General features: G+C 39.1%; 4 protein-coding genes across 4 annotated transcripts; 3 read left to right on the plus strand and 1 right to left on the minus strand.

Moving 5' to 3' along the window:
- Positions 1–730: 730 nt before the first annotated feature.
- LOC135640696 (agamous-like MADS-box protein AGL9 homolog) lies at positions 731–5,696 on the plus strand. Its single transcript, XM_065155390.1, has 8 exons — positions 731–993; positions 3,608–3,686; positions 4,463–4,524; positions 4,644–4,743; positions 4,940–4,981; positions 5,057–5,098; positions 5,193–5,332; positions 5,420–5,696. Exons 1-8 carry the CDS (start codon positions 809–811, stop codon positions 5,502–5,504), a joined length of 735 nt encoding a protein of 244 aa, XP_065011462.1. The 5' UTR covers positions 731–808; the 3' UTR covers positions 5,505–5,696.
- A 4,238-nt stretch (positions 5,697–9,934) lies between these two features.
- LOC103987085 (nuclear transport factor 2B) lies at positions 9,935–12,063 on the minus strand. Its single transcript, XM_009405277.3, has 2 exons — positions 11,672–12,063; positions 9,935–10,249 (listed from the first exon to the last, which is right to left on the minus strand). Exons 1-2 carry the CDS (start codon positions 11,966–11,968, stop codon positions 10,175–10,177), a joined length of 372 nt encoding a protein of 123 aa, XP_009403552.1. The 5' UTR covers positions 11,969–12,063; the 3' UTR covers positions 9,935–10,174.
- Positions 12,064–14,279: 2,216 nt separating this feature from the next.
- LOC103987086 (heavy metal-associated isoprenylated plant protein 7-like) lies at positions 14,280–16,238 on the plus strand. The gene is made up of 5 exons (XM_009405278.3): positions 14,280–14,415; positions 14,514–14,757; positions 14,865–15,079; positions 15,172–15,259; positions 15,569–16,238. Exons 1-5 carry the CDS (start codon positions 14,407–14,409, stop codon positions 16,027–16,029), a joined length of 1,017 nt encoding a protein of 338 aa, XP_009403553.1. The 5' UTR covers positions 14,280–14,406; the 3' UTR covers positions 16,030–16,238.
- Positions 16,239–20,184: 3,946 nt separating this feature from the next.
- LOC135639793 (uncharacterized) lies at positions 20,185–24,154 on the plus strand. The gene is made up of 4 exons (XM_065153702.1): positions 20,185–20,892; positions 22,061–22,301; positions 22,447–22,564; positions 23,655–24,154. The coding sequence occupies exons 1-4, from the start codon at positions 20,330–20,332 to the stop codon at positions 23,744–23,746; spliced, it is 1,014 nt and encodes a 337-aa protein (XP_065009774.1). The 5' UTR covers positions 20,185–20,329; the 3' UTR covers positions 23,747–24,154.
- Positions 24,155–25,036: the final 882 nt, after the last annotated feature.

Below are 25,036 nucleotides of genomic sequence, written 5' to 3' on the forward strand. Positions count from 1 at the left end.
TCCAATTCCTATTAAGTTCTCAGGTACACAGTTTGCTCCACTACAACCTCTTCTTCCTTGCATTTCCATATATGAGATTTGTGTAAAGGGAGTACTCCTACAATAACAATTTCTCCAAATAATACAAACATAACATTCAATAAGAGGTAACACTCATCTTGGAACATAAACAAGAAGAAGAAATCACCTCAAATCTCTTACGTTGGCATGGATTGCTTTGTATCTATAGTTTATTTGATAACAAGATAATTATATCTTATAATTAAATCAAGATTTAATAGTCATAAAACATTCTTATTAGTTAAACACGTCTCTCTCTCACACACACACGATTTCTCTCAAGATTCCGTTCAACATGGCTCGGACGTTTGTGATCCGCCTGCCGCCTCTCCGCTCGACACGTACCCCGAACACCTTCAATTGGACTTGCCACCGCCACCCCTCCATGTTGGTGTTGCGCCCGTCGCAGAGATGCCTGCAGACTCCCGCATAAATCTCACCGTACAAATGGCCTTTAACAGTGAAAAATCTCGATCGCGCTCATCTCGACCGTAGATCTTATGCCCGCATGGAGATTTGTATGCAGAAATATTTTCAAGTATGGGAGTTTCCGCGGGTTAAAAGGGTGGTGACTTGTTAGGGTTAGGGAAGGTCACCCCCCACTTCCAATTTTCCTATAAATGGCAAATGGGTTTTGGTTTCGATTCCCTTCCCAGTCCAAAAGCTCCCTCTTTTAACCTTCCTTCCTCTTCTTTCTGTTGATCTGGTTCTTTTGGGGGTTGTTTTTCTGGAGGAGGAGGAGGAGGAGATGGGGAGGGGAAGGGTGGAGCTGAAGCGGATCGAGAACAAGATCAACCGGCAGGTGACCTTTGCGAAGCGCAGGAATGGACTGCTCAAGAAGGCCTACGAGCTGTCGGTGCTCTGCGACGCCGAGGTCGCCCTCATCGTCTTCTCCAACCGCGGGAAGCTCTACGAGTTCTGCAGCAGCTCCAGGTACGAGGAAAGAGAGCTTGAGAAGATATTTACTTCGCTTGCCTTAAGCTTCTTTTTTCGCTTGCTGCGATGGCTCTCCGCTTTGATCTCTTTCCGATCCTGGATCCTTCCGAGTGGGTTTCCTTTTGGTAAACAAATGGAAGTTTGATGGGATCTCAAGGCCAAATAATTAAGGATCTACACGTAATTAATCGGGATAAAGAATATATTTTGCTTGCTCCAGACAACCAAGCAAAAAGATGTTATCCTTTTTAGCTTATTGTTATCATCCTTCTCTGTCATCTTTCTTTCTTACCTTAGCGAATGATCGGCTCATTTAAGTCTTCTATGGATATAGGGAAGGAGTATACACGAAGTTAGCTTCTTTTCCCCTTGTGTGTTGCACCAGCTCTACGTGGTGGATCGTGACATGATGAGCTGGGAAATATTGATTCAAGATGTTCTATTTGATGCTTCTTTGACAGGCTGAAGAGAAGTCTTCAAATATCAATTTTTTATCCTGAGACCTGAGTTCTACATCCAGATCATCTTTAGAAATCTCTCTGAAGATTAATTAGGGTTTCTAATTATGCTATTTTATTGTGATTAAGCGTATCCGAGTACAAGCGTTGGGGACATGGCAAGGATGTGCCCAAATAGATCTCATTTGGTACATGTGGACTGCATAATTATTTTCAGCGGAGCTGAGGTCCCATCACATCTATCAGTCTTGTGAGAACCTAAGGTTTTACCTCTTTCTGGAAGAAACCATCTCATCTATCATTCTGTAGAAAAAAGATAATAGTTTCTTCAGAAGACCAATCTTGTTATGCTCTTTAGCTCTTCCAGTAAATGCATCCTTGTTTTCTGGACCTTAGTTTTCAGATATCCCAATGCCCGTCTGCTCCTATTGCAAATGTGATCTAATTTCTAGTCCTTCGCTGTCAAGACTTCAGTATTCGGAGCCAAGCATCTCTACATGGTAGTAACATGCATGGTTTTCCCGCGGACACTTCTTTTCTCCGATTTGACCTTCACTTTGTGCAGCATCTATGACATGTTCTCCTTCCGAAGCTGTCATTGTAATTTTAGCCAGTTCTTAGCTTTCTTATGAGCACAAATACCCGACATGCGCCTGCACGCAATAGTTTCTCCTACCATAAATATGTAATGCCTTTTACTCCGAAGAACTCATGCTTGAGAATACTTTCGAGTGATTCTTGGTTGGATCAATTGCCACTAGGCATAAAAGGCCTAATTTCCTTTCATTTAAAGCTGGTTTCGATTTTTTTTTCCCTTGGTTTGAGTTATTTCATAATAATTGAATAAAGTTCGTGCAACCAATCTTTTAAGTCAATTTTATACATAAATTAATTAAATATAGTTATCAATAGAATACTTTGTTTTTTCCTCAAATATGGCAAACTCAAGTTTTTATCCAATCTTAATAGTTCTTATATCTTTATTGCTTCATCTTGAATTCTTATTCATCTTGATTAATCATCAGAGTTTCTTCATCCTCTTTCAGTATTAAATTTTCATAGTAGTTTATCGTGATAGTGCATTGGTTTTCATTATTAAACATGGATCCTATTTTTGTAATCTCGATGAATCCATGAGAAGTACCTCAATATTTATTCTCAATATTAATGTGTAGAGTTACTAGGAATTTTTTAAATTTATAATTAATAAGGTATCACTTCGATAAAAGATAAGATAAGAGAAAATTGTTTAAGATAATATGTTCTTAGGAGATTTCCAAACACGATAGTCAGAAGAGATAAAATGATTAATATTAGTAGTACTATGAGAGATAGCGAAAGACTAAAAAAGACCTTAATAAAAATCATAAATAAAAATTTAAATACTCTGTACTTAACTAGACATGACTTTTTTACATATCTCAATAATAATAAAAGATCCATATGGTTGATCCTAAATAATTCGGACTTATAACTTAGCTATTGTTGTAATAGTATCTTATGCCTAGTTAGAAATTTGAAATTTGTTTATTTTATTTTATTTTATTTTCATATTTTGATTTTGAATTTTACTTTATACCTGACTTTGTCACACAACTTACTTGTCAAATTATTGTGGAAAAAATAGCTTTTGAATGTGACATTTGTTATTGTAAGTTTTTTGTTTATTATCTTGTGCTCCCTTAATTTTCATTAAGATATAAAAGCTTTCACGGAAATCTTCATGTTAAGAGCAAACAATATCATATTCTTAGATATTTTTTAGTAGTTAATATGTTATGCATTATAACCAAAAGAATGCACATTGTCTGTAAGTCCCAACTCTATGTTTTGAAATATTTATATATTTATTATTTAATAGATGAGATGCACTAGCCATGCTTCATATAAATTAAACCACTATAACATATATCAACTTCATTATCCATGGAAAATGAAGCAAAAGACTACAACTATTTAAAAAGAAAAAAAATCGAGACTGTATGTTTTTAAATTTCCAAATCATTAGTTAAATTTGACAAAAATACCAGACCTAACTTGCAGCTCTTTGGAGCTTCAATTTTTGGTACTTTTGATTATTGCTATTGAAATGTATTTCACACATTACACAACTCATATTTGAGCTTTGATAATCTGTTACCTTAATTTTATAGTATGTTGAGGACACTAGAGAGGTACCAAAAGTGCAATTATGGTGCACCAGAAACAAATATCATATCAAGGGAGACTCAGGTAAATGAATCTATTTAAAGTTATTCTTACACTAATATTAGCTGTTCTCCTCCAACATGTAATATGTTAGAAGATGGTGTTGATAGAAAAATTTACAAATCTGATTTCTGAAACTTGATCAAGTTTCTTCTATCTTGGATGTCTATAGTCATGAAGAACCAACATGCTTGTCATTCTTATCTATTTTGCGTCATGAAGGTTCAGTGTGACCCAGCAGTTCAAATGCTTCGATTCTATAAATTTCCATTCGCGTAAATTTTGGGTTGTCATACCAAGACCAGATAGAGTAGTATTGCACTACAGATTTTGCAAACCAAATGTCAAATTTCTTGTGGCTATGTATATATTGCTACATGGAGTTATAAATGTGAAGCATAGATGGGATGATTCTGGGGCTCGAGTGTCAAGAGTGAAAGACATGACTAAAATACCAACAACAAAATATTATTGGTATAGAAGAAATAAAAATGATAGTGGGACAACATATTGCTAAAATTGCCAAAGGTAGAAGTCATCCACTGAGAAAGAATATGAAACTAATGAATGTAGAAGAAAAGAAGACAGTAGAACTACTTGGATTTAGTCAGATAGGTTGACTCTTTATTCTTCCTTGCTCGAACCACTGTTATTGAGAACTGTCAATAAGTTCACTGCAGAAGGTAATGTTGCACACTGAGGTGCCTACTATGTAAGAATGTACTCTCTAGAGATGAATTGTTCTTATGCCCTTTGCAAAAGAGAGAGTTCCTTACGCCCAGTTTTGGCAAAATCATCAGAGTAGTCAGCAAGAGTATTTGAAGCTTAAGGCGCGTGTTGATGGCTTGCAGCGATCACAAAGGTGAACAACTCCTTGTTTTGTCTTTGATCTTAGCCTGCTTTTTGGTACACAAGAAACACAGCTTTCACAGGAATGTCGAAAGACCATCGACGGACTAATTGTTCTGCATCAAAACCTAGAAATCTGCTGGGTGAAGATCTGGGGCCACTTAACATCAAGGAACTTGAGCAGCTTGAGCGCCAACTTGATGCATCGTTAAGACAAATAAGATCAACAAGGGTAATTAATGTGCAATCTTCTAATAAATGCTTTCTGATACCGCATTACTATGTCCATGTCACTCTGATGATAAATTTTGTTCATCAGCTCGTTAATATATGTAGGTCGATCATCTTTTTGTGCATCTTACTATAGATACGAGTTATCGAATGCTGAAAACATCAGCCACTGATGATGAACTTGTATCTTTCTACAGACACAATACATGCTTGACCAGCTTGGAGATCTCCAAAGACGGGTATAGTACTGGAAAAATGAATCATGCTTTGTTCATATCATCCTTCCTTTCAAGTAACACTGTGTCTGTTTACAGGAACAAATGCTATGTGAAGCTAATAAATCCCTGAAGATAAGAGTAAGTAGCTTTCTTGTGTTCATGCAATCTAATATGTTCGGTGACTGGTTTATCATATCGAGAATCTTGTGATGGTTTTCCACATGACAAGCAGTTGGAGGAAAGCAGTGACGCGGATCAGCAACAGCTGTGGGATCCCAACACTCATGCTGTAGCTTACGGGCGGCAGCAGCCTCAACCACAGGGCGACGGCTTCTTCCAATCCATAGACTGTGAACCTACTCTTCAGATTGGGTAATCCCAACTACTCTTCTTCTGCCTGCCTCTATATATGCAACTAGGAAACGAGTTCTCATTGTGCGTAGTATTGATTGCCTCCAGGTACCATCCAGATCAAATGGCGATCGCAGCAGCAGCAGCAGCAGCAGCTCCTGGTCCAAGTTACATGCCCGGGTGGCTTGCATGAACGAAGAACATACCTTACCTTGCCTTGAATGGTAATGAATGTTACTGTTTCTTGTGCTGATTGATGCGGTCTGTAGCTAGTACAATAATCCTGTTTGTGAACTGCCATATAAAGAACTCCGACGGAAGAGCTGCTCCAGTAATCATGTCTGTGCACTTGACTACATCTAAATGCCGAGTTTAAATTGGAACACTCGTGTTCTTGAAAGTAGCGAGAGAGTCAACTATCTTTATCGTTTGTAGGACCCTTCTCTTGGTCGGGAGCATGATAAAACGATTGTACTTTGCAAGGAGTCTTTATATAGCACCAATCGGGATTCAGTGATAGTGGTAGGTAGGAGCTTTGGTGGAGGCACAAGAGGTGTGGCTAGATTAGGGATGGGTCACTATTGGGTTAATTACACAAGGCAGGAATGAGATGAGAGTTTGTGTAAATTGCCTGCAAAGGCTTAAACTTGTTGGGTTATGTTAGTACATTTACAATAGGTGGAAAGTTAGTTTGTCATATAATGAATGATGGTGGGTTTACTTTAGGGCCATTGAACAAATACCGAAAGACACAAGGGTATGGAAAATGGGTTATTCTGAAAGACAAAAGAAAGTTTTCTTGGTTTTCCAAATTAAATTATAGGTTCTATCTAATGTAAGATATATTATGAATATAATTAGATTTTGATTAAGATTCGATCAATATAAAAAAAGCTCAATTATGATATGATTTCTCGTGACATGATTCGACAAGAGAGACTTTCATAATTACTTATCTTAGATCCTTTGTTTTCACTTATAAATAAATATGATCTACTAAAAACATAATACGTGGATACGTGATATTATTGAAATATTATAGATTTTTTTTTCTCCCCTTAGTAACGTGAATCAATCATTAAAAGATTATAAAACTTCTATCATCTTCTCTTTGTCCTTAATTTATCGCTCGTTGTGATCTTGTGGAAAATAGAAAGAGAAGAGAAGGCGGGTCTAATTCTCTCGGCAGATCGACATCGCTATAGCTTTTGGATCCGATAATAGTACATGCGTAGATCAAAGAAAAGCTTTCTGAATGACATCGAAAGCTATGCATCGTAAATTTAATCTAATGTTATTTGATTTCAGATTTTGATATTAAAGTTTTTCACATAATAGAAGCATAAGAATGATTTTTATACTCACAATTAGTATCAGAGTCATATTTGTAAAATCAAATACTTTATATTCATTTGTTAGCACATTTCACTCATGAAAAAAATATTATTTGGCTTTTATTTACGATGCATGAACAATTCGTTTGTATTGTCGATTTACTTTTCTATCTAGTCCGTCCTATCTCTTACTTACGAGCGATGCAAGATTTCTCGTGTTTGATCGATGGGCCATTGTCGACAGCTTGCTATCTGTAATAGTATTATTGAGGGCGATGGCATTCGATGGTCATCAACCCAATCATGAACAATAATTACGTATGCAATATTGTAGAGTGTGATAGCCTTGCGATGACTATAGTAGCACCACTACCTGTGACGGTTGCAATGGCTATGAAGCATTGCTGCCTACAATAGTAGCAATGACTACACTAGTTACAACAATGATATTAAAAAAATAATATTCACAATGATACATATAATTATGATATTTAGATAATCTCAAAGAAAAATTATTTTAAATAATTATGTGATAGAGTATGATGATACTATTTTAAAAATCCTCATAGTTATATACCCAAAGATAATAACACTATTCCATAAAAATGATATCAGTCATTCATAAATATTTTTGTATGAACAATCAATATGTTAATATTTCACTCAAAAGTAAAATAAAAATAATCTTTAATTCAATATTTATTGAAAAACTCAAAATATTAATATTATATTATATTATTATAATAGTATTTCTTTTATTACATTATGATAAATGTCCCTATATTTTCTAAATTATATTATTATAAATGACTTGAGCATATGTATTATTATGATAAAGGTATCTTAAACCTTAATCAGACTAATTGAAAGTATCACAAACTTAACTATTGAAAGTTATATAGAATAAATAATTAAGATAAATAATCAAAAAATTTAAAAACTTAATTTTATGATAATTACTAATAATATTAGACTTCATTATAATATATAACTAGCGCACTAGAATATTTAAAATTTAATTTAAATTTACTGACAAGTTATTGACTGACATATTAATAAAAGAACTAACTGAAATTCAATATAACATTTAGGGAATTTAAGATTATATCCTCAATATGACTGACAAAGCTATAAGTTCAAGAACATTGAGCATGAATGTAGTTGAGTTCTTTCTCATATAGATTATTTTTAATTTTATTTCTTCTTGACTAATTTAAAATTTACTATAATAAGATTAAAGATAAGTAAAACTTAAATGAGCCGACTAAGATACATGTTTGGAAAGAATTAAGATTAAAGTAAGAAAGATTTATAACAATAGAAGTTAATTTTGTGGTATGCTTTAAGGTCACTAATCAAGCTTTTTTACTACGAAATTTTATCTCTAAGTCTTGATATAGTCAAACTCAATTGTGAAGTAACTAAAGATACTTTGTGACATATTACAATAGTTTTTTTCTAAAAATGATAAGTACTATTATAGCTCTATGCATTGTGGTACAAAGTACTTGATGATTAGAGAAAAAGAGTTTAGAAACAATTAATGTTAATTAAGAACTTATGTTTCATTGTTAATCCATTCACTTAAGATTTATAACCTAAATTATTTGAAAAAACATGTTCTTATAATTGGACTTGTGAGCAAAGATATCGTGACGTATATTTGAGTATATATTATAATTGATATTCTTATTTATGTAATTAAAGTTATTTATTTCTGTTATTCTATTAACATTTATGTATGTATTAAATATGTTAACAAGATTGTCTTGATAATATAAATTATAAGAGTCATTTTAAACTATATTAGGAAAGGTTAACGATTTTTGTGGTACATGAAAGAAGTATGATATTAATAATATACAACCGTTATGACTCGCATTGAAAGTCAAACTTAATATGATATTATGTTTATTGGATTTATTGGCCTATTTTATAAAATTTATATATACGTATAAAATATTTTTTTAAATTTTAAAATCTAATTAAATATATTTTTAAAATAAATTATTATTTTATTTATTTTGATTTTAAATTTTTTTTATATCTTACCGATTAATGGGCTAAGTGGGAGAATATTATATTATGTAATACTATCTAATTAGGTAATATATATTATGGATATGATTAGATTATGATTATGTTTATTGGTCGGAAATCCAATTATGATATGATTCTTTAGGAGATACGAGAAATCCTTAATTACTTATCATAAACTCTTTATTCTTGTTTATAAATAGACAAGACCTCTTATGGACTAAAAACATAATACGTTGATATATGACATTATTGAGAGATTATGTTATTGAAAGGAAAATACGAGTCTAATTCTCCTCGTAGATCAATATTGCTATATCTCGCTCATAGATCAGATAAAAACTTTCTGAATGACATATGCATCGTAAATTAATCTATTATTATTTGATTTTAGATTTTGACATTCATTTTTTTTTGTATAAAAGAATCGTAAGGATGATTTTTATTCTAACACACCTAGGAGGGTCCACTTTCAAGTTTGACACAAGCTGAGATATTGGGATACTAGGTGATTTCGACTAAGATCTTGCATACCTCTGTCGTGAGTATAATCGATAAAACTTCTTCTATGCTTAAGTTAGTATTAATTTAAAGATTTCTATCAAATGACAAGTACAAAGGGATAATACACTAAAGAGCATGATTGAGCCCTCCAGAATATACTTAGGGCTTTTTATAATCGAGTTAAAGTAGTGGTCAATGTGGCCGAGCTCATAGAGTCCTCATTGATGCCGGTGATAACTCAATAGATCTAAATTCTATCGACGTATCAATCGACCAAGTAAAATCAATGTATCAGTTAGATTCTGACCAGATTAAAATAACACATTGATGACTGCCCACGTATCATATTCTCCTAATCAAGGTGGTAGAGACCACGACGGGTAATCATAAAGCAATGCACACATAAGCTCATGTCTCAAGTCGGGCATAGCAACAGCAACACGTAGTGAACCGAGAAACATGTCAACAAAAGGAACAAGGAACAGATGTTGAGCAGGGCTAATTAAATATTATTCCGTATAATTAATTATCGTTAGCATCCCTGTCTTTCTTTTTTTTTAAGTTTACCACAATTTATCACTAAACAATTTAAAGTTCATATCCAGAAACTATCGGGCAAAGAAAGCAATCCAATACATAGAAAGCAGAGCAAACGATGCATAAAAGAAAGTGTCAATCAACGAGTATGATGAATGAATAAATGATCTTTATGCTAAGCAATTGTCCCAAAGCATAGACATTATTAAGATTGGTACCAAAATAAAACCAGTAAATTCATGACTAAACCGCATATAAATTGCCACAAAATTCGTCTACCAATACATAAAATGATCCAAAATCTTTTCTACTATCCAACCAACCAGAAGGGAAACCAAACAATTAATAACGAGAAAAGGGCAATCCTTCTACAGACCCAAATCCATCACAACAGCATTGCATAAGCCTATCGATTCATACCTTTGACTTCCCCTCTAAAAAGACTGATTCTTCAGGCATAGTTCAGACGGAATATGTCGTTCAGCACATAGAAGCTTCCCTGAGGTGTTGGCATTAGATGAAACATCTACAGCAAAAACACACAAATCAGTCACTTCTCTTGAGTTACAGAAAGATTTTGCTGTCTTCAACTGTCATAGCTTATTTAACAAACACAGGATCACAAGAGATCATGAACAAAATCAAAAGATGCATAACCATTAACACACCCAAAATATCATAAAATAACCAAGTCCTTTTACCAAACCACAACAATAGACAGAATTCAGCAACAACATGCATATGTTATTTAACAAAGACAGTTTCACAAGATAATAAGCTTCTACTCTTTACTTTGAAAATAATACACTTCTACCAAATAGAAAGAAGATTGCATGTAACTTGGGATTGAATTCAAATACCATGGACTCTCTCTTGGAATGAAGTTTCCTCTTTATTGCCCTTTTATCACCATATATTTTGTCAGCATAGTAAATAGAAAAGCACTAAAGTTACAAGAAGACCCCATCCTTCATGTTCGAAGTTGAAATTGAACAAGTTTTAGATCGTTGTATAATTTATCAGATAGTTATTTAATATCTTTATTGCCTTTGCATCGCCATATATTTTGTCGATATAGTAAATAGAAAAGCACTACAGATACCAGAAGACCCCATCTCTCATATTTGAATTTGCAATTCAACTAAGTTATAGTTCCTTATGCAGGATAATAAACTTCTGATTTCCAATACATATTACATAATTTTTCTAAATGATTTGACTATTGTTATCGTTTATATAATATTTCCTGTACACTTTAATTTTACATTTTAAATTTTATAGTGTTCTGCTATTTATATTTTTATTTCTCACGCAATCCCCATCCAAATCAATACATAAATTGACTGCTATTCATACAAGTAGCAAAGAGATTATTCATTCATCAAAGATGATAGACTAAGGGCATCACATTAACATAATTTGAATAGTTTCATTCGACACCCTCGTTGTTTCTCTATAGTTCCTAAAAGAGGAGCTAAAAAGCTCTGGTTTTTACTGAATGCAACACCACATTGTTTATGATCGCATGTTCTTAGACTGCCATTCCTCAAACACGATCCATGAACCACCCAACCAGAGGTTGGTTCCTCTACGCCACTGAATAAAGTCTCTAAATCATTACAGGCATTAAGAAGAATGATACCAAGACAGAAAACAGAACCATCGTTTATTGCCCTAAAAGAGCGAAACAGGATAAATGAGTCCAACATGACGCCGATTACCATCCAATCATCAAGTCACTCACACAAGTACGACCCAGTTGTTTTGATCGCAAGAAAATCATAATTAAAAGATAATATCAGATCAAAAACCACAAACCCTTGAATCATAAAAAGAAGATAATAATTAGGTATAATCTGAAAAAAATTTCGACCCTATCAAACCATTCGGCCGATCTGATGCTAACAGAAGGAGTGTGAGAGAAGGACAGACAGAGGAGAGGGTATACCTGGCTGAACTTGAGGGCGTGGGATTCCCCGGAAATCTGGAGGGAGCCGCTGACGAAGACGAGCATGCCGCCGGCGGGGCCGGACGGCTGGCAATCGACGGTCGAGACAGCGTGGACGCACTGCTGGAAGGGGAGGGAGGTCAGCTTGGCGACGATGGCCGCGGCGCCCTGTATCTTGTCGCCCTCGAAGGTCAGCATGGAGGCATCCTGGTACAGACCCCCCAGCCCCGGCCGGTTCCCGTCAAACGTCCGGTAGTAGTGCTCCACGAACGCCTTCGCCACCGCGTCCGGATCCATCGCCGCTGCCGCCGTCGTCAAACAAGACGTCTTTCCAACCTACCCTTTCCCCTCTTTGGCGTACAAAACGAGCGAAGAGAGCCAAATGGGGGAGGCGCGATGACGTGTAGAACCAGTGAATGCATTGTAATAGACAGCTCAGCGAGCCGTTGGGCCCATGGACCATTTAATTGCTCAATATGGGCCCTATTAAAGGCCCATTAACAGGACCAAACCGTCAACCTGATTACACAACCAACAGAGGATAATTGTGTGTGTATATATATATATATATACTTAATTGTGTGTATGGCACAACAAAAATCGTCTGCAATTGTGCCTTTAATTTGTACCAAAAAAAACTAGTGCAGAAAAATAAAAGGATGCCCACAACGATTGGGGAGGATTCCCCACCCATCAGAGAACCATGTGATGGTGATCATATAATGCAGCACCGCAGCTGCAATCACTGTTTGAAGAGGGACACACCACTTGTGTAAAACAGAGCAGAGCAGGGGCCTCCCTCTGTGGTCTTAAATTCATGGCCTAGCAGAAGAACAGTGTTCTTCTTGCCACATTATCTGAAACAGGGGATCAAATGGCCCACTTTGCACTTTTGCACGAAGAATATTGTTTGCAAAGGCTTTAGGCTCCCCATTTCAACTCTTTACCACAATGGACATGTTATAATTGCTGGGTTGCTCTTTCCTCTCACAAAAGCTGATCTGTAAAGCAGAGAATGAGAGCAACATGCAGTGGGACAAGCATCCTTGGCATCGGCACGTGATGTGTGCTGAGTTCTCTTGAGATGAACCTTTTCTCCTCGCTTGTCACATGTTCAGATCAGGAGGGACGGGTGTTTCTTCTTATATTTGTCTGCCATCTTCATCTTCATCTTCATCTCCATGTGCTGCCACAGTCGAAGGTGGACATGAAAAGGGATGCGGCAAAAGACAGGGCATAAGCTCAAAGCAACAAAATGGTTTCATGGATGCGTCACCTTAGCACTTCCATTGTGTCACCTACTAAAGCTCACACCACATGCTGTCAGTCTCAAAACCATGGAAGCTACAGATAGAGGCTTTGTGATGATGGAACGCATTGTGATGTCAACTCCCATAGCATGCCAAGTGAGTTCGAGAGCTTAAAGAAAAATTAAACCTTGCTTGAGATTTTGGTACCGCTTGCAATGCAGATCAAGATAGGGAACGCTTCTCCATTGGTGGTTCTCCATCAAGGAAGAGCATAAGGGACTTGAGCCAATCCATAGCTTTTAGATGAGATGGTAGTTTAATGTGTGCAAACAACATTCTCTTTTCATGTGCAATAGCATGTGATTCCATTACTTAAATACATTTTATTACATAGTGTGGATGCCCACAGAGAAGTTAAATTTGGAGACCATCAGTCACTGGTTAGATTAATCTAATCACTGTGTGTGCACTTTCTGTGGTATTTAGCAATCTGTCATTAGTGGTAAGATTGGAGTCTTCTTGGGTTTGAAGCCTTCTAGTCTTGCAATCATACTCTAACCAGACATGGGGTTAAGTACCATCTCCACACCATTCCCTTGCAGCTCAAAAAAAGAGGTACTGGTACACCACTTGGCACTGTCATCAATAAAATTTGATGCTAATGGTGTAACATTTGGGCATTTTGTGCTACATATACTGTATATTCTGCAGTCATTCATAAAATGATGTGTGTTCTCTGTTGCAAGTTGGCTGGCCTTAGCACAATAAACCAAGTCTACTTGAACTAATTGGTAGAGTGGCTCACTGCTACAAAAGAATGACAATTTGATAGTGTTCTACCATACTACTATTTAGATGACAAGTATTTATTTCACTAAGCTCTTTCTACCTTTATTTTATTAAAATATAAATAATCTATTAGCATAGTTAGCTAAGTGAAAAAAAAATCGTAAATGATATATATGAGTAGGATATTTATATGTTTAGTAAGTACTAATTGCACTATTATTACATTCCTACAATAATACGTCTTGTCGTTGGACAATTATTATTAGTAGTCAAGTGCATTAAAGTATTTGGTAGCAATACATACGATCAAATATAGCCATTTATTTTTATATTATGCATAATAATTTGCAAAACATGATTTTTTTAGAGTATGATTAGAGTCATTATTGATATGAAAATTATTTTTATATTATTTTATTGAGATAGGCATAACAGCGACTCATCGTAGAAAGTTTTCGGACCTTTAAACGACCTCAAAAAGTTTTGGTACGTGCGCCGCATGGCCTTCGCACGTGCCCTTCGATCCTTCAAATTCCCACGTTTGGTGCCCTGTGCTGCATACACAGTGAGCGAGAGTGAGGGAGAGAGAGAGCTGTGCTTGACAGTGGCGTAGGGAAGTAACGCCTCTGGTATCGCTTTCCGTTGCCGACGTCGTCTGCTTGAAGCTCCAAGCTAAGATTTCGGACCGAGCGAGTGATGGGGGAGGTCGAAAGCCGACGCGTTTTCTCTTTTTGTTTTGATTCGCTCAAAGATTTCTGCTTTTCTTGATGGTTTTGCTGATGAGATGTGTGGTTTCTTGGCAGGAGGAGAAAAAGCCGGAGCAGGGGAAGAAGGAGGAGCCCAAGGCGAAGGAGGAGAACAAGGAGGAGGGGAAGGGTGAGGACGGGAAGAAGGGCGGTGGCGAGGGGGAGAAGAAGGAAGGGGGTGGCGAAGAAAAGAAGGCGGACGAGCCGCCGCCTCCGCCGCCGGAGGAGATCGTGATGCGCGTCTACATGCACTGCGAGGGATGCGCCAGGAAGGTGAAGCGCTCGTTGAAGGGATTCGAAGGTAACGAGGGTTGTACATTTCTTGAGGACCCAAAAATCTCGCCTTTTGTTCGATTCCGTCGAGAAACTTGGAATTGATGCCGGATCTTCTTGTTCTGCGGTGGAAAGGTGTGGAAGATGTGAAGACGGACTGCAGGACCCACAAGGTGGTTGTGAAGGGGAAGAAGGCGGCGGAGGACCCGATGAAGGTGGTGGAGCGGGTCCAGAAGAAGGCGGGGAGGAAGGTGGAGCTGCTGACGCCGCTGCCGCCGCCGAAGCCGGAGAAGAAAGAGGAGGAAAAGAAGGAAGAGGAGAAGCCCAAGGTAGAGGAGAAGAAGGAAGAGGTCAGCCATCCTCCTCTCTTCTAATCTTTCCGAATCTAGCATTCTTAATTTAGTCTAATGTATTCTTCTGTTCTTACTACCTCTGCGTGCAGCCGCAAGTGATCGCTGTGGTGCTCAAGGTTCATATGCATTGCGAGGCCTGCGCACAAGAGATCAAGAAGAGAATACTAAAGATGAAAGGTTCCCTCCTCTGCTTCTCTTCCGTTCGAGAGCTTTCTGTTTTGCTGATATCATTACAGACCAAGATGAATATTCTGATACCCTGTTTCAAACCTTTGTATCTCCATCAAAAGTCAATTCGATTCTCAGTAAAAGAGAGCAAACAAGTCTACTTGTCGCTTTTCTTTCTTGACATAGAACATTAATCTTCTGGTCAGGGTGTTTAACTTGGAGATTGCTGTCAAAGATTCGTCCCTTGTAGCTGATTTCGACTAAAGATTCGATCTTTCTTCTTTCCTTGCCCGTTTTGTTCGGTGGCGAATCGAACAGGGGTGCAGGCGGCGGAACCGGATCTGAAGGCGTCCCAAGTGACGGTGAAGGGCGTCTTCGACCCGCAGAAGCTGGGGGAGTACGTGTACAAGAGGACCGGGAAGCAGGCGGTGGTGGCGAAGCAGGAGCCGGCGGAGAAGAAGGCGGAGGACGACAAGGGCGGCGGTGGAGACGCGGCCAAAGACGAGAAGAAAGCGGACGAGGCCGGCGGGGGCAATGCCGAGGGCGAGAAAAAGGAAGAGAAGGACGGCGGCGGTGGCCAAGGAGGAGGAGACGAGAAGGACAAGAAGGAAGGCGGCGGAGCGGCGGAGGACGGGGCGGCACCGGCGACCAAGGTGGTGGAGCTGGTGCGAAACGAGTTCTACCAGTACTACCCGAGATATCCCGGGGGATACGTGGGATACGCGTATCCCCCACAGATGTTCAGCGATGAGAACCCCAACGCTTGCGCTGTGATGTAAGACAAGAAGAAGAGAGAGATCACTCAGTGTGTAATGATGCCATATTAATCTCATGTTGGATATATATCTTCTTCTTCTTTTTTGTTCTTAGGCGCTATGGTTTTCTCATTTTAGTTTCTCTTTCTTGCTTTATTTTCTGCTAGTATGGGTAAAATTCCATCTGGAAATATGTAGTTGTTCCATGCTAATGTATAAATAGCTTTCCCTTTTGCCTTCCTTGTGAAACATCATTTGTCACATATTCGTATCTCGCCCATTTTCTCATTGACGGGGAATTCCGAGTCTCTTCATTTATTGTCAAAACTATGAAAAGAAGAAGAAAACATTGTTATATAAACATTGCAGAGAGTCAATTCAGCTCGTAGACACAATAAGATCAGGTGGTAAAGGCGACGCGTCTGACATCACCTGCTCGTCTCAAACACTTTTCATCTCTCCTCATAACTTGGCCTATCTTTAAGGCCATGATCTCTCTGCCTGCTTATTTGACCCTTTCCACTTATCCTCTACATTTGCATTTACTCGAAAGCTTCTCAAGACGGACTATATGGTTACTTGTGATATATGATTTACATGACGAATTTGCAGACAACATTGCAAACTGTCAGCAAATGTGCCAAAACGGTGAAACTTCTGCAAATGACTCCCTCTCGGTTTGTGTGAATGCATATACTACATAAACTGTGGCAGTATAATGATCCGTATAGTGCACCCCAAAAGAAACAATTCCGTAAAGGGCATGCAACTTCTCAGATATAGAGAATGTGGTATGAAACGCCGCCTTCTTTGTTCTTCTCATACATGGCATTCGTTTACCTGATGACATGGGGAGTATCTGCAGCCATTCCAAGGCGGAGCAGCAGCAGCAGCAGCGGTGCCGGCCCACCACCACCCCTTTTCCTTCTTGAGGTGCGTGCTGGTGGTGTTGCTTTTTCGCCTTGGCGAGTTTCTAAGTAGGCCACGGGAGCCTCGAGTGGTGGCGGGGGGCGGGGGTGGCCGTCTCGGCGACTGCAAACGCCACCGCCAGCAGCACCGTCTCCCCGCCTTGTTGGCAGCACTTGGAGCCTCGATGTATGCAGAGTCCGAATCACGAGGCATAAGCTCCGCGGCGGATCACGGCTCGCATCCCCCTACGTGACCCTTCGCCAAGACCGCCCGACGCCCGTCTTAACACGTTGACAAGGAGAAGATACCGGTGGGTCCCACAAGAGTGTATATATACACGTATATATACGTACGTATGCACAAAAGTTGAGGTCCCACAAAAGGAATAGCGATTAGCGTAAATGCGACGGCCGGGTCCCACTGACATCCAGTCGATCGGACGGCGGGCAGAAGCCCAGATTCCCCGTTCGTCACGGGGCGGGAGGTGGGTATCACGTGGGAGGTGTACCCTCGCGTCAGATACGTCCATCCTCGCTGACTCGGACGGGCCCCATCGGCTCCTCCTGCGAACAATTATTCCTCCATCATGTCCGTAGATTTTGGTCAGCCGAGTGGGCCCCCGACGTTGTTTTTTTTGGATATATTTACGAAAAGGCTAGGGTTCCTCGCAAACCCTGTTGGGGACAGAAGAATTGGATAGCCGCAGCAGCAGCAGCAGGGGGAAAGCGTTGTACTCGCACAGCTATATTGAATCCAATCATGTTGACATTTGTGATCTGTGGTGCTACCTCTTGATTCCAGGAACGTCCAAGTGATCACTATGTGTCAAGAACAGAGCCATTCTCAACATCCTTCAAGAGAACAAGACGGTGAGGATCTCAAACTTGGTGTTTCAAGTGACTTCAATTGGAACTCAGCATGAGATTTTGGCCTTAAAACCAATGGAAGCTGCCTGGTTCAGAAATATTCTGCAGAAAAGGCATCCACTGGTTCAGATAGCTCTTGCAGACTGAAGCTTATGAAGACTGAACTCATATGGCAATGAAGCAAAGGTGGTATTCTGCAGCACTAATGAATGTATAACTCCAGTTTGCTGTGAAAATGCTGTGTTCTTCTTCTCCAATGGGAATTTTGGTACTATTTATTTTCTGAAACACAGTAATAATGTCTTGTTTGACTGTTCAGAACTGGCTGCCAATCCAAACAAAATCACTTCTTTTTGGTCTGAAGTTGGTGATGCATATTAAGGGATAAAATTGCAGATGAACAGAATCTAAAGGGGAAACTCCCTCTGAGATACTTCAAGTGAAACATGCAGTTGCTATACCATTCACCATATCTTCCAACTTGGGAGAGAAGGAAAGGAGAAGCCAAAAACACAAATACAGAAATATATGGGTGAGAATGAAACTCTCACTCATTATCACTAATCTCTCACTCATTCAATACTTAATAGCACTCTTATGAAGTGAATGATTGTACGCGGTCCAAATATTGGGCTGAGCCTAAAAGAATCCGGCCCAGTCTATCTTAAACCTTTAAAGTTCGAACCTAGCAAGTTCATACGACATCAAATTTATCATGAATCGACGTAACATTTGGGGAAAAAACATTGTTGTCGTGCATTATAAAGCTCGATTAACTAATCGGGAAAGGGCATCTAAATGAAGTCAATGCTTTACTAGTAATTACCGGTGAACTAATTTACTATGTCAACTGGTTCTAAATTCAATATAATATATTTAATTTAACATTTAAAATGTATTTCGATCAATGGTTGTAACAAAATATTAAGCACAAATTCTCAGAAAAAAAAACTTTCAATTTTGATAATTTTTTAGATAATGTCTCAATTTTAAAAATTTTACTTATAACTTTATCTTTTAAAAAATAATCATTAACCACTATTCTCTGTCTTATTGATCACCCCCTCTAAACAGTTGCTCATTACTCATAATACATGAGTGGTCATGCACAACGATGAACAATTGAAAAGATCTCACCCTCATTGGACCTAACAACTACCTCTCATCACTTGATTGTCTATGTCCCTACGTATAAGTTGGCTTTACTAGTCGCTCTCACTTCATCCAAAATGGATGCCCATTGATAAGTGATTGAATACCTAGGGTTGACGTAGATACTTATGATATTCCAAGGGCCTAAAGATACTGATGAAGTTGATGTAGGAAGAATGAGATGATGGTGCAAGGTGTAAAACGATGACGAAGGTAGAGATAAAATTACCAAGGGTGCCTATAGAAATTTTTTAATTATGATATTATTCAAAGAATTCTCAGTTAAATTTTTTTAATAAAATTTCACCCAAACATTAATTTAGGAAAGGGCTAAAATATTAGTTACCTCATTTTGATATCTACTGTTAGTATAAAAGATATTTTCTTGATGAACACGTGTCACCATCATATCCAACACACGGGGTACGTTGTGCCAACGGCCCGCAGCGGATCTGCTGTGTGAGCGATGCTTCTCGAAGCTTCCCTGCACGTGGGAAACGCGTCACACCGGTGGGTTCCGTGAGGTGTGGCCGACGGCCATTAAGCGAGGCATCGCCATCGTCCATCCGCCGACGTCAGGGTCAGTGACGGCCGAAAACCACCCAACACGGTCTGCTCTCACATCCCCACGAGCTCTCGTGCCGTCTACCACACGGCACGAATCTCCAGGCTCATCTTATCGCTCCTTTCTGAGAACGCCACACCAAACCGCAAACACGAAATTGTGGCAAATAAGTATCTCAAACGTGGCATGTATAAAACGTGGAGAATTTGCCGTCCGTGTAAAGAATCGTTCGACTTTGTGCCCAATCAGCGTATCGTAAGCCGGCTTCACATGAAATGGTTCCTCGTTGCCACCGCAAGCCAAAACTTCCCCTGCCCTTCCCCAGTCAAAGTCAAATCAGCCCCAAGTGGCGACCAAACACGTCGCTTTGATGGGCTATTTGTCTTGAAACAGGAACTTGTGATCCAAACTTCAGCCTACGGCCCTCATCCCCCGCTCTGTGGAACCCACTCATTTCAACGAATGGCAGGTGCTTTGTCGTGAAGTAAGAGAGTTTCCTGCTTTACGGACGTCAGCTGCAAAGAACTAAAAACCGCGTGCCGAAAAGACCTAATCGAATGAATCGAGCAGATCGCCTCAGCCCCTAACGGTTACCTCACGCCTTATCCTGTCCCGACGGCGCATTTTACCTCATCCAAACCACTGTACCCTATAACCTTCCTCCACGCGTCCGTTCACTTCCAACAACGGTAATCTGTCCCCGACCTACCTACCTCCCCCCTTCTCTCTCTCTCTCTCTCTCTCTCTCTCTCTCCTCTCTCTCTCTCTAAACGCTAAGGAGAGAGAAAAAAGGGACAGAAAAAAGAAGAGGAAAGCGAGATCGGAACCCGAAATGGGAAAGCTCCTCTCCAACTCCGCCGCCGTCGCCGAAACCCTAAACCCATCGCCGTCCCTCCTCCAGTGGCCGGACCCGGACCCGATCCATACACCAGAGGCCGCCGATCCGGCGACAGCTGCCTTCGCGTGGGCCGCCGTCTCCGGGCTGGACGAGCAGCAGCGACGGCGGCTCGAGAAGATCCACGCGCGGGGGGTCTTCTGGAAGAACCCGCGCGATGCGGAGGCCCCCGGTGTGGCGTTCCGGCTGGAGCACGGCGGTGACGTGGAGGCGGACGGAAACTGCCTGTTCACGGCGGCGCGGAGGGCGATGGGGCCCAAGACGGCCGGGGCGCGTGAGCTGCGGCAGCGAGCGGTGCGGCGGTTCTTGGAGGACTATGGATCGGCGGACTGTGCGGCGAGGGAGGCGGCAGACGTGGCCATCCGGCACTTGTACTCGCCGGATCTGAAGGCTGGGTGGGGCATTCACGTCGTGCAGGAGGTGAAGCTCCTAGCGAAGAAGGCGGATCGCGAGGGCTTGGATGCCGCCATTCAGGAGCTCGTAGATCTAGGACTCCAAAGGTATAGCATCATCGCCTTTTCCTTTTTTATTTAACTAATTTTCTTTACTAAACGTTCTTTATCTTTCGACGCTTAGATCTATTTTTACGTTCTTAATTCTATTTATTGTTTCTTTCTTTTCTTTGGAAAATTTTCTCGTATTGTTTTGCAGTTTATGCTTGTTATCTTTTGTCTTCAAATTCATACTCGTGGAAATTCTACAATATATATAATCTGTGGCATTTCTTAATACTGTGGATCGACTTTGTTGCATACTCATTTGCTATTTGGAAGGTATCAGAAAAGGCAAGGGTAATACATTGCCAGAGAGCGCTGATTTTTTTCAGGATCATACAAGATTACGTTCTGATATGTCTGTCAGCTGCATTCTTGACGAAGAGGTTTAAGAAGTTTTTATCTACATTTTCATGGCATATTCAGATTTTTTTCATTGTTGACATATGCACCGATGCACCAAACTTGTAATGATGCTTCAAACGTTTTATTTCAAATGAAATTATTGCTTTCCATTTGTGTATAGTTAGGCTTATCTTGTCCGTATATTAGCTAAAGTCGATGTCATGGGACCAGGTAAGGTCATTTTATTGTACTTAACCGTAGAGGACACTGGGTAATAGTTGGTGCATGACAAGTGAACTTGACTTGACTTTAGCTGCCCAACCCATCTTGTCTGTCCAAGTTGGCTAAACTTGGTTTTTTTCATGGTTGACCCTGTCCCCTCACTTTCTTGTATTAGAGTAACATAGTCAAAATCATCTTGAGCTTGAAGGAACATTGTTGTGTGAAACTAGCATTATGTTCTCATCTAACTATTATTAGGAAATCAAGATCTTGGGCTGAGCTTTGTGAAATCAAAATTTCTTGAATATATTCTAGCTTTTACTGTTGAAAACACCATTCTTTTTTTTTATTCACATATATCATGAATATCCCTTTTGTGGCTCGCCAAAAGAAAAAAACAAAAGATTATCGTCTGATTACAAAATCATGCCACATCTTGTAAATAAAAAATGTATGTTTTAAATCTTGCTTCATTTAGTAGTTCTCTAATTGAATTCGGAAACAATGAATTTTTGGACGAGGTCTAAAGATTCACAGATTGTGATAAGAGAAATTTGTGCGAGATGTTTGTATTTGTTTGCTGACTTTACTTCTCAATTGACTGAAGGGAAGGGGCAGCAGAATCTATTTATAAAGAGAGATGCATTGGCATAAATGATGGGCTAAGTTGGGCAAAGTACATGTCCATCTCTGGCTCTCCGGAGGATGAATATGACATCATTACATTACAATACACAGAGGAGGGGTTGTTAAGCATAGATGAGAATCGGAACGGCCATGCTGCAGCTTTTGGCGATGATATTGCCATTGAGAGCTTGGCAACAGAGTTCCGACGGGAAGTATATGTGGTGAGTGTCATGCTCTGATAAAGTAGTCTGTTTATTCTTTTGGTCCATAAGTCTATTCTAAGGCCACTTATTAATTTTATGAAACCCTGTTTCATGATTGCTGAGTTGTGCCTCCTGTGTTTTGTCGTCTTTGTTACTTTTTCAGGTTCAAGCACATGGGTCGGATGCAATGGTGGATGAAAATGATTGCGTCTTCTTTCTCCCCCACAGTCCCAGGGTTCAAATTTGTGAACCTCCCATTTTTCTGTTTATGAAGGGAACAGGTAAACAGAATTTTGCAACAATATGGTGCAATGCCTGATATTCGATCTCTGTTCTGGTTAACATGTTGCAATTTATTCCTCCCAATTTAAGTTGTATTGCTTTCGTTGTTGCTATATTCTACTCTCCTGGCGAAACCTTATACAATTTCATAGATCTCACACTTGAAATTCCGGCCCCTTCTAGCCCATCATCCTCTTCTTTATTTTTTTTTTTAACTTAAGCCCGAGATTAATTATTGCTATTAACTGATGTTTTAGACTGTTTATAGCTTCTACAATTTACTTTTTGAAGAAAGAAAAAGTGTGAGCTTCAGCGTAGGACAGGTTTTCTTTTTCATCATTATGTGTTGGACTTTCTTAAATGCATCACAGTTGTTTCTAATATATGACTGTTCAAACAAGTGGGCAATTGTTGTTGCCTCGAATGTTTGTCTTTCTGAGCTTTTCAGATAATGTGTGCTGAAATGTTCCAAGTAGCATATAGCCTAGCATGGTGTCATCAACTTAGGTTGGGTTTGTCATTGGACTACTAAATTCGTTTAGTTGCTGGGACCAGTTTAACCTGCTCCTGATCCTACTTCTATGGACTGATTCAAAGTTTGTCAACATCTTGAAGATTCCAAGATCGGTGGTGAATTGAGCATTGTCAATGATTTGGTGGACCTGACATGTAGACTTTTAGATATGAGCTTTTTATTTAAGGCTTTTTTTTATAGTTTTATCTTCTAATATTTGAAATTTCAAGTGACATTACCGAATAGTTATAATTCATGTTGTTTTAGATAATTCACATGTCTGTCAAAATAGATCTAGACAAAGTGCCATGCCTCAAAATTTCCGATTATAATTTTATATCTGCTAAATATGTAATCTTGCCATAATTTTACCAAAATTATCAGAATATGAATTATGTGGGTGATGGTTAACCGTACAAACATCTACTGTTGCTGTTGATTTATTCTGGGTATGCAGTGTATTCATCCTATGATAAGTTGTATGCTTTGACAAGTGCAGTTAGATGTCAGTCTCTTCTCTTGTCCTTTGTCCTTGTTCTAAATGTTAAAGACAATCTACATGTGGTGTATTACAGGTTGGTGTGGTGCGGGAGCTGACCATTACGAGCCTTTAATAGCCAATCCTCTTCCTCTTATTTCCCAGGACAAGGCTGCCGTCGTACTGTGAGATGCATCCATTGCCAGATTTTGTGGAGCTGAGCTGGGCTGTGTCTTAGTTTTTTCCTCATGGACATTATTGGCTCATTATCGTCGAGGGCAATTATTGATTCTTTTTCTGTATTATTTTTTGAACATGATCCAATTTGGATCGATGCTGACTCTGACTACCCTCGAGACCAACCCCTTGCGCTGTTTCTGTATCGGTATTGGTAGTTTAAAGTGGTGAGAGATTTCTCGGAGTCGTTTTCGACTACTCTCGTTCTGAAGATCTTGATTGTTATGATCAGTCATGTTTTCTCTTTACTTTCTTTTTTTTTTTTTGGTCTTTTTAGATTGATATCATGAGAGTGGCAATGTTTGAACTCTCTCGTTTGTTAAGACAAATTAATTCAAGCACATGCCTCCTTTTGAGTTATTTTGTTGATCTCATGGATGTGGCTAAAGCTGTAGCTGTCATATGCAAGCTTTGTTTAATGGTGTAAGTTGATACCATTGTTCTTATTAGTCGGAGCTGGTTTTAATCACATTAAGCGATATATAGGGATTATTCCAATTTTATTTTCCTCGTTAGCATGCATCCTCGAGGGATGCGTTTGTTAGTTTGTTTGTTTCGGCTCTGACAACTCTTGTATGTGGGGGCCGCCGCATCAGTTGCCTCCCTCCAACAACGGAGAGTTGGGCGACAAAAACACAACGAAGAGCCGACGTGCAGTCCATCCAATAGGGGCTTGTAGGGAAAAGAAATGGATTTGTAAACAACCAAACACATGAACAAACTATTAAGTGGAGGACCTATAGACATTAAGATAATCAATTGATGACGCATAGTATAAAATTAGATTTTATAAATTCTAAACAATCGCACCATATTGACTCCAAAGCAGCCATTGCGATGAAACCTACATAGCATAAGCGTCAATATATGTTGAGATGATAAGTATCTTAAAACTTTTGAAATTAATGTCTTATGAACGAAGTCTTCATAATTATTATGATTTGGTTCTTCTACAGATATCTTATATATCTCTAAATTTTTTTTAATAGAGAGCAAGATTTAAGGAATACTTATGGTACTCTTGAAACTCTCTTTAGAGTATTTAGAAAAGATACTCTCTAGCTTTAAGATGTTTAGAAAGGGTAGAGAGGGTGAGAGAAAAGATAAATTCTATCGGGTTTATGCGAGAGAGAGAGAGTGTGTAAAGAAATTTGGTAACTGAAACAGATTTATAATTAATCTTGTATTGTAAAGAATTTGATTTTCTCCGTGGACGTAGACATTAATCTTACGTTGATTTTT

Source organism: Musa acuminata, chromosome BXJ3-6 (assembly GCF_036884655.1).
Source record: "Musa acuminata AAA Group cultivar baxijiao chromosome BXJ3-6, Cavendish_Baxijiao_AAA, whole genome shotgun sequence".
NCBI lineage: Eukaryota > Viridiplantae > Streptophyta > Magnoliopsida > Zingiberales > Musaceae > Musa > Musa acuminata.

Bases quoted from the DNA above. Each gene is read 5' to 3' on its own strand.
- LOC135639793 (XM_065153702.1), top strand. From the start codon at position 20,330: ATGGGAAAGCTCCTCTCCAACTCCGCCGCCGTCGCCGAAACCCTAAAC. The intron at 20,893-22,060 runs GTATAGCATCAT...AATTGACTGAAG, and splicing joins GTAGATCTAGGACTCCAAAG to GGAAGGGGCAGCAGAATCTA. The intron at 22,565-23,654 runs GTAAACAGAATT...GGTGTATTACAG, and splicing joins TCTGTTTATGAAGGGAACAG to GTTGGTGTGGTGCGGGAGCT.
- LOC135640696 (XM_065155390.1), top strand. From the start codon at position 809: ATGGGGAGGGGAAGGGTGGAGCTGAAGCGGATCGAGAACAAGATCAAC. The intron at 3,687-4,462 runs GTAAATGAATCT...CAAAATCATCAG, and splicing joins TCATATCAAGGGAGACTCAG to AGTAGTCAGCAAGAGTATTT. The intron at 5,099-5,192 runs GTAAGTAGCTTT...CATGACAAGCAG, and splicing joins ATAAATCCCTGAAGATAAGA to TTGGAGGAAAGCAGTGACGC.
- LOC103987085 (XM_009405277.3), bottom strand. From the start codon at position 11,968: ATGGATCCGGACGCGGTGGCGAAGGCGTTCGTGGAGCACTACTACCGG. The intron at 10,250-11,671 runs GTATACCCTCTC...TTTTTGCTGTAG, and splicing joins ACGCCCTCAAGTTCAGCCAG to ATGTTTCATCTAATGCCAAC.
- LOC103987086 (XM_009405278.3), top strand. The intron at 14,758-14,864 runs GTAACGAGGGTT...TGCGGTGGAAAG, and splicing joins CTCGTTGAAGGGATTCGAAG to GTGTGGAAGATGTGAAGACG. The intron at 15,260-15,568 runs GTTCCCTCCTCT...CGAATCGAACAG, and splicing joins GAGAATACTAAAGATGAAAG to GGGTGCAGGCGGCGGAACCG.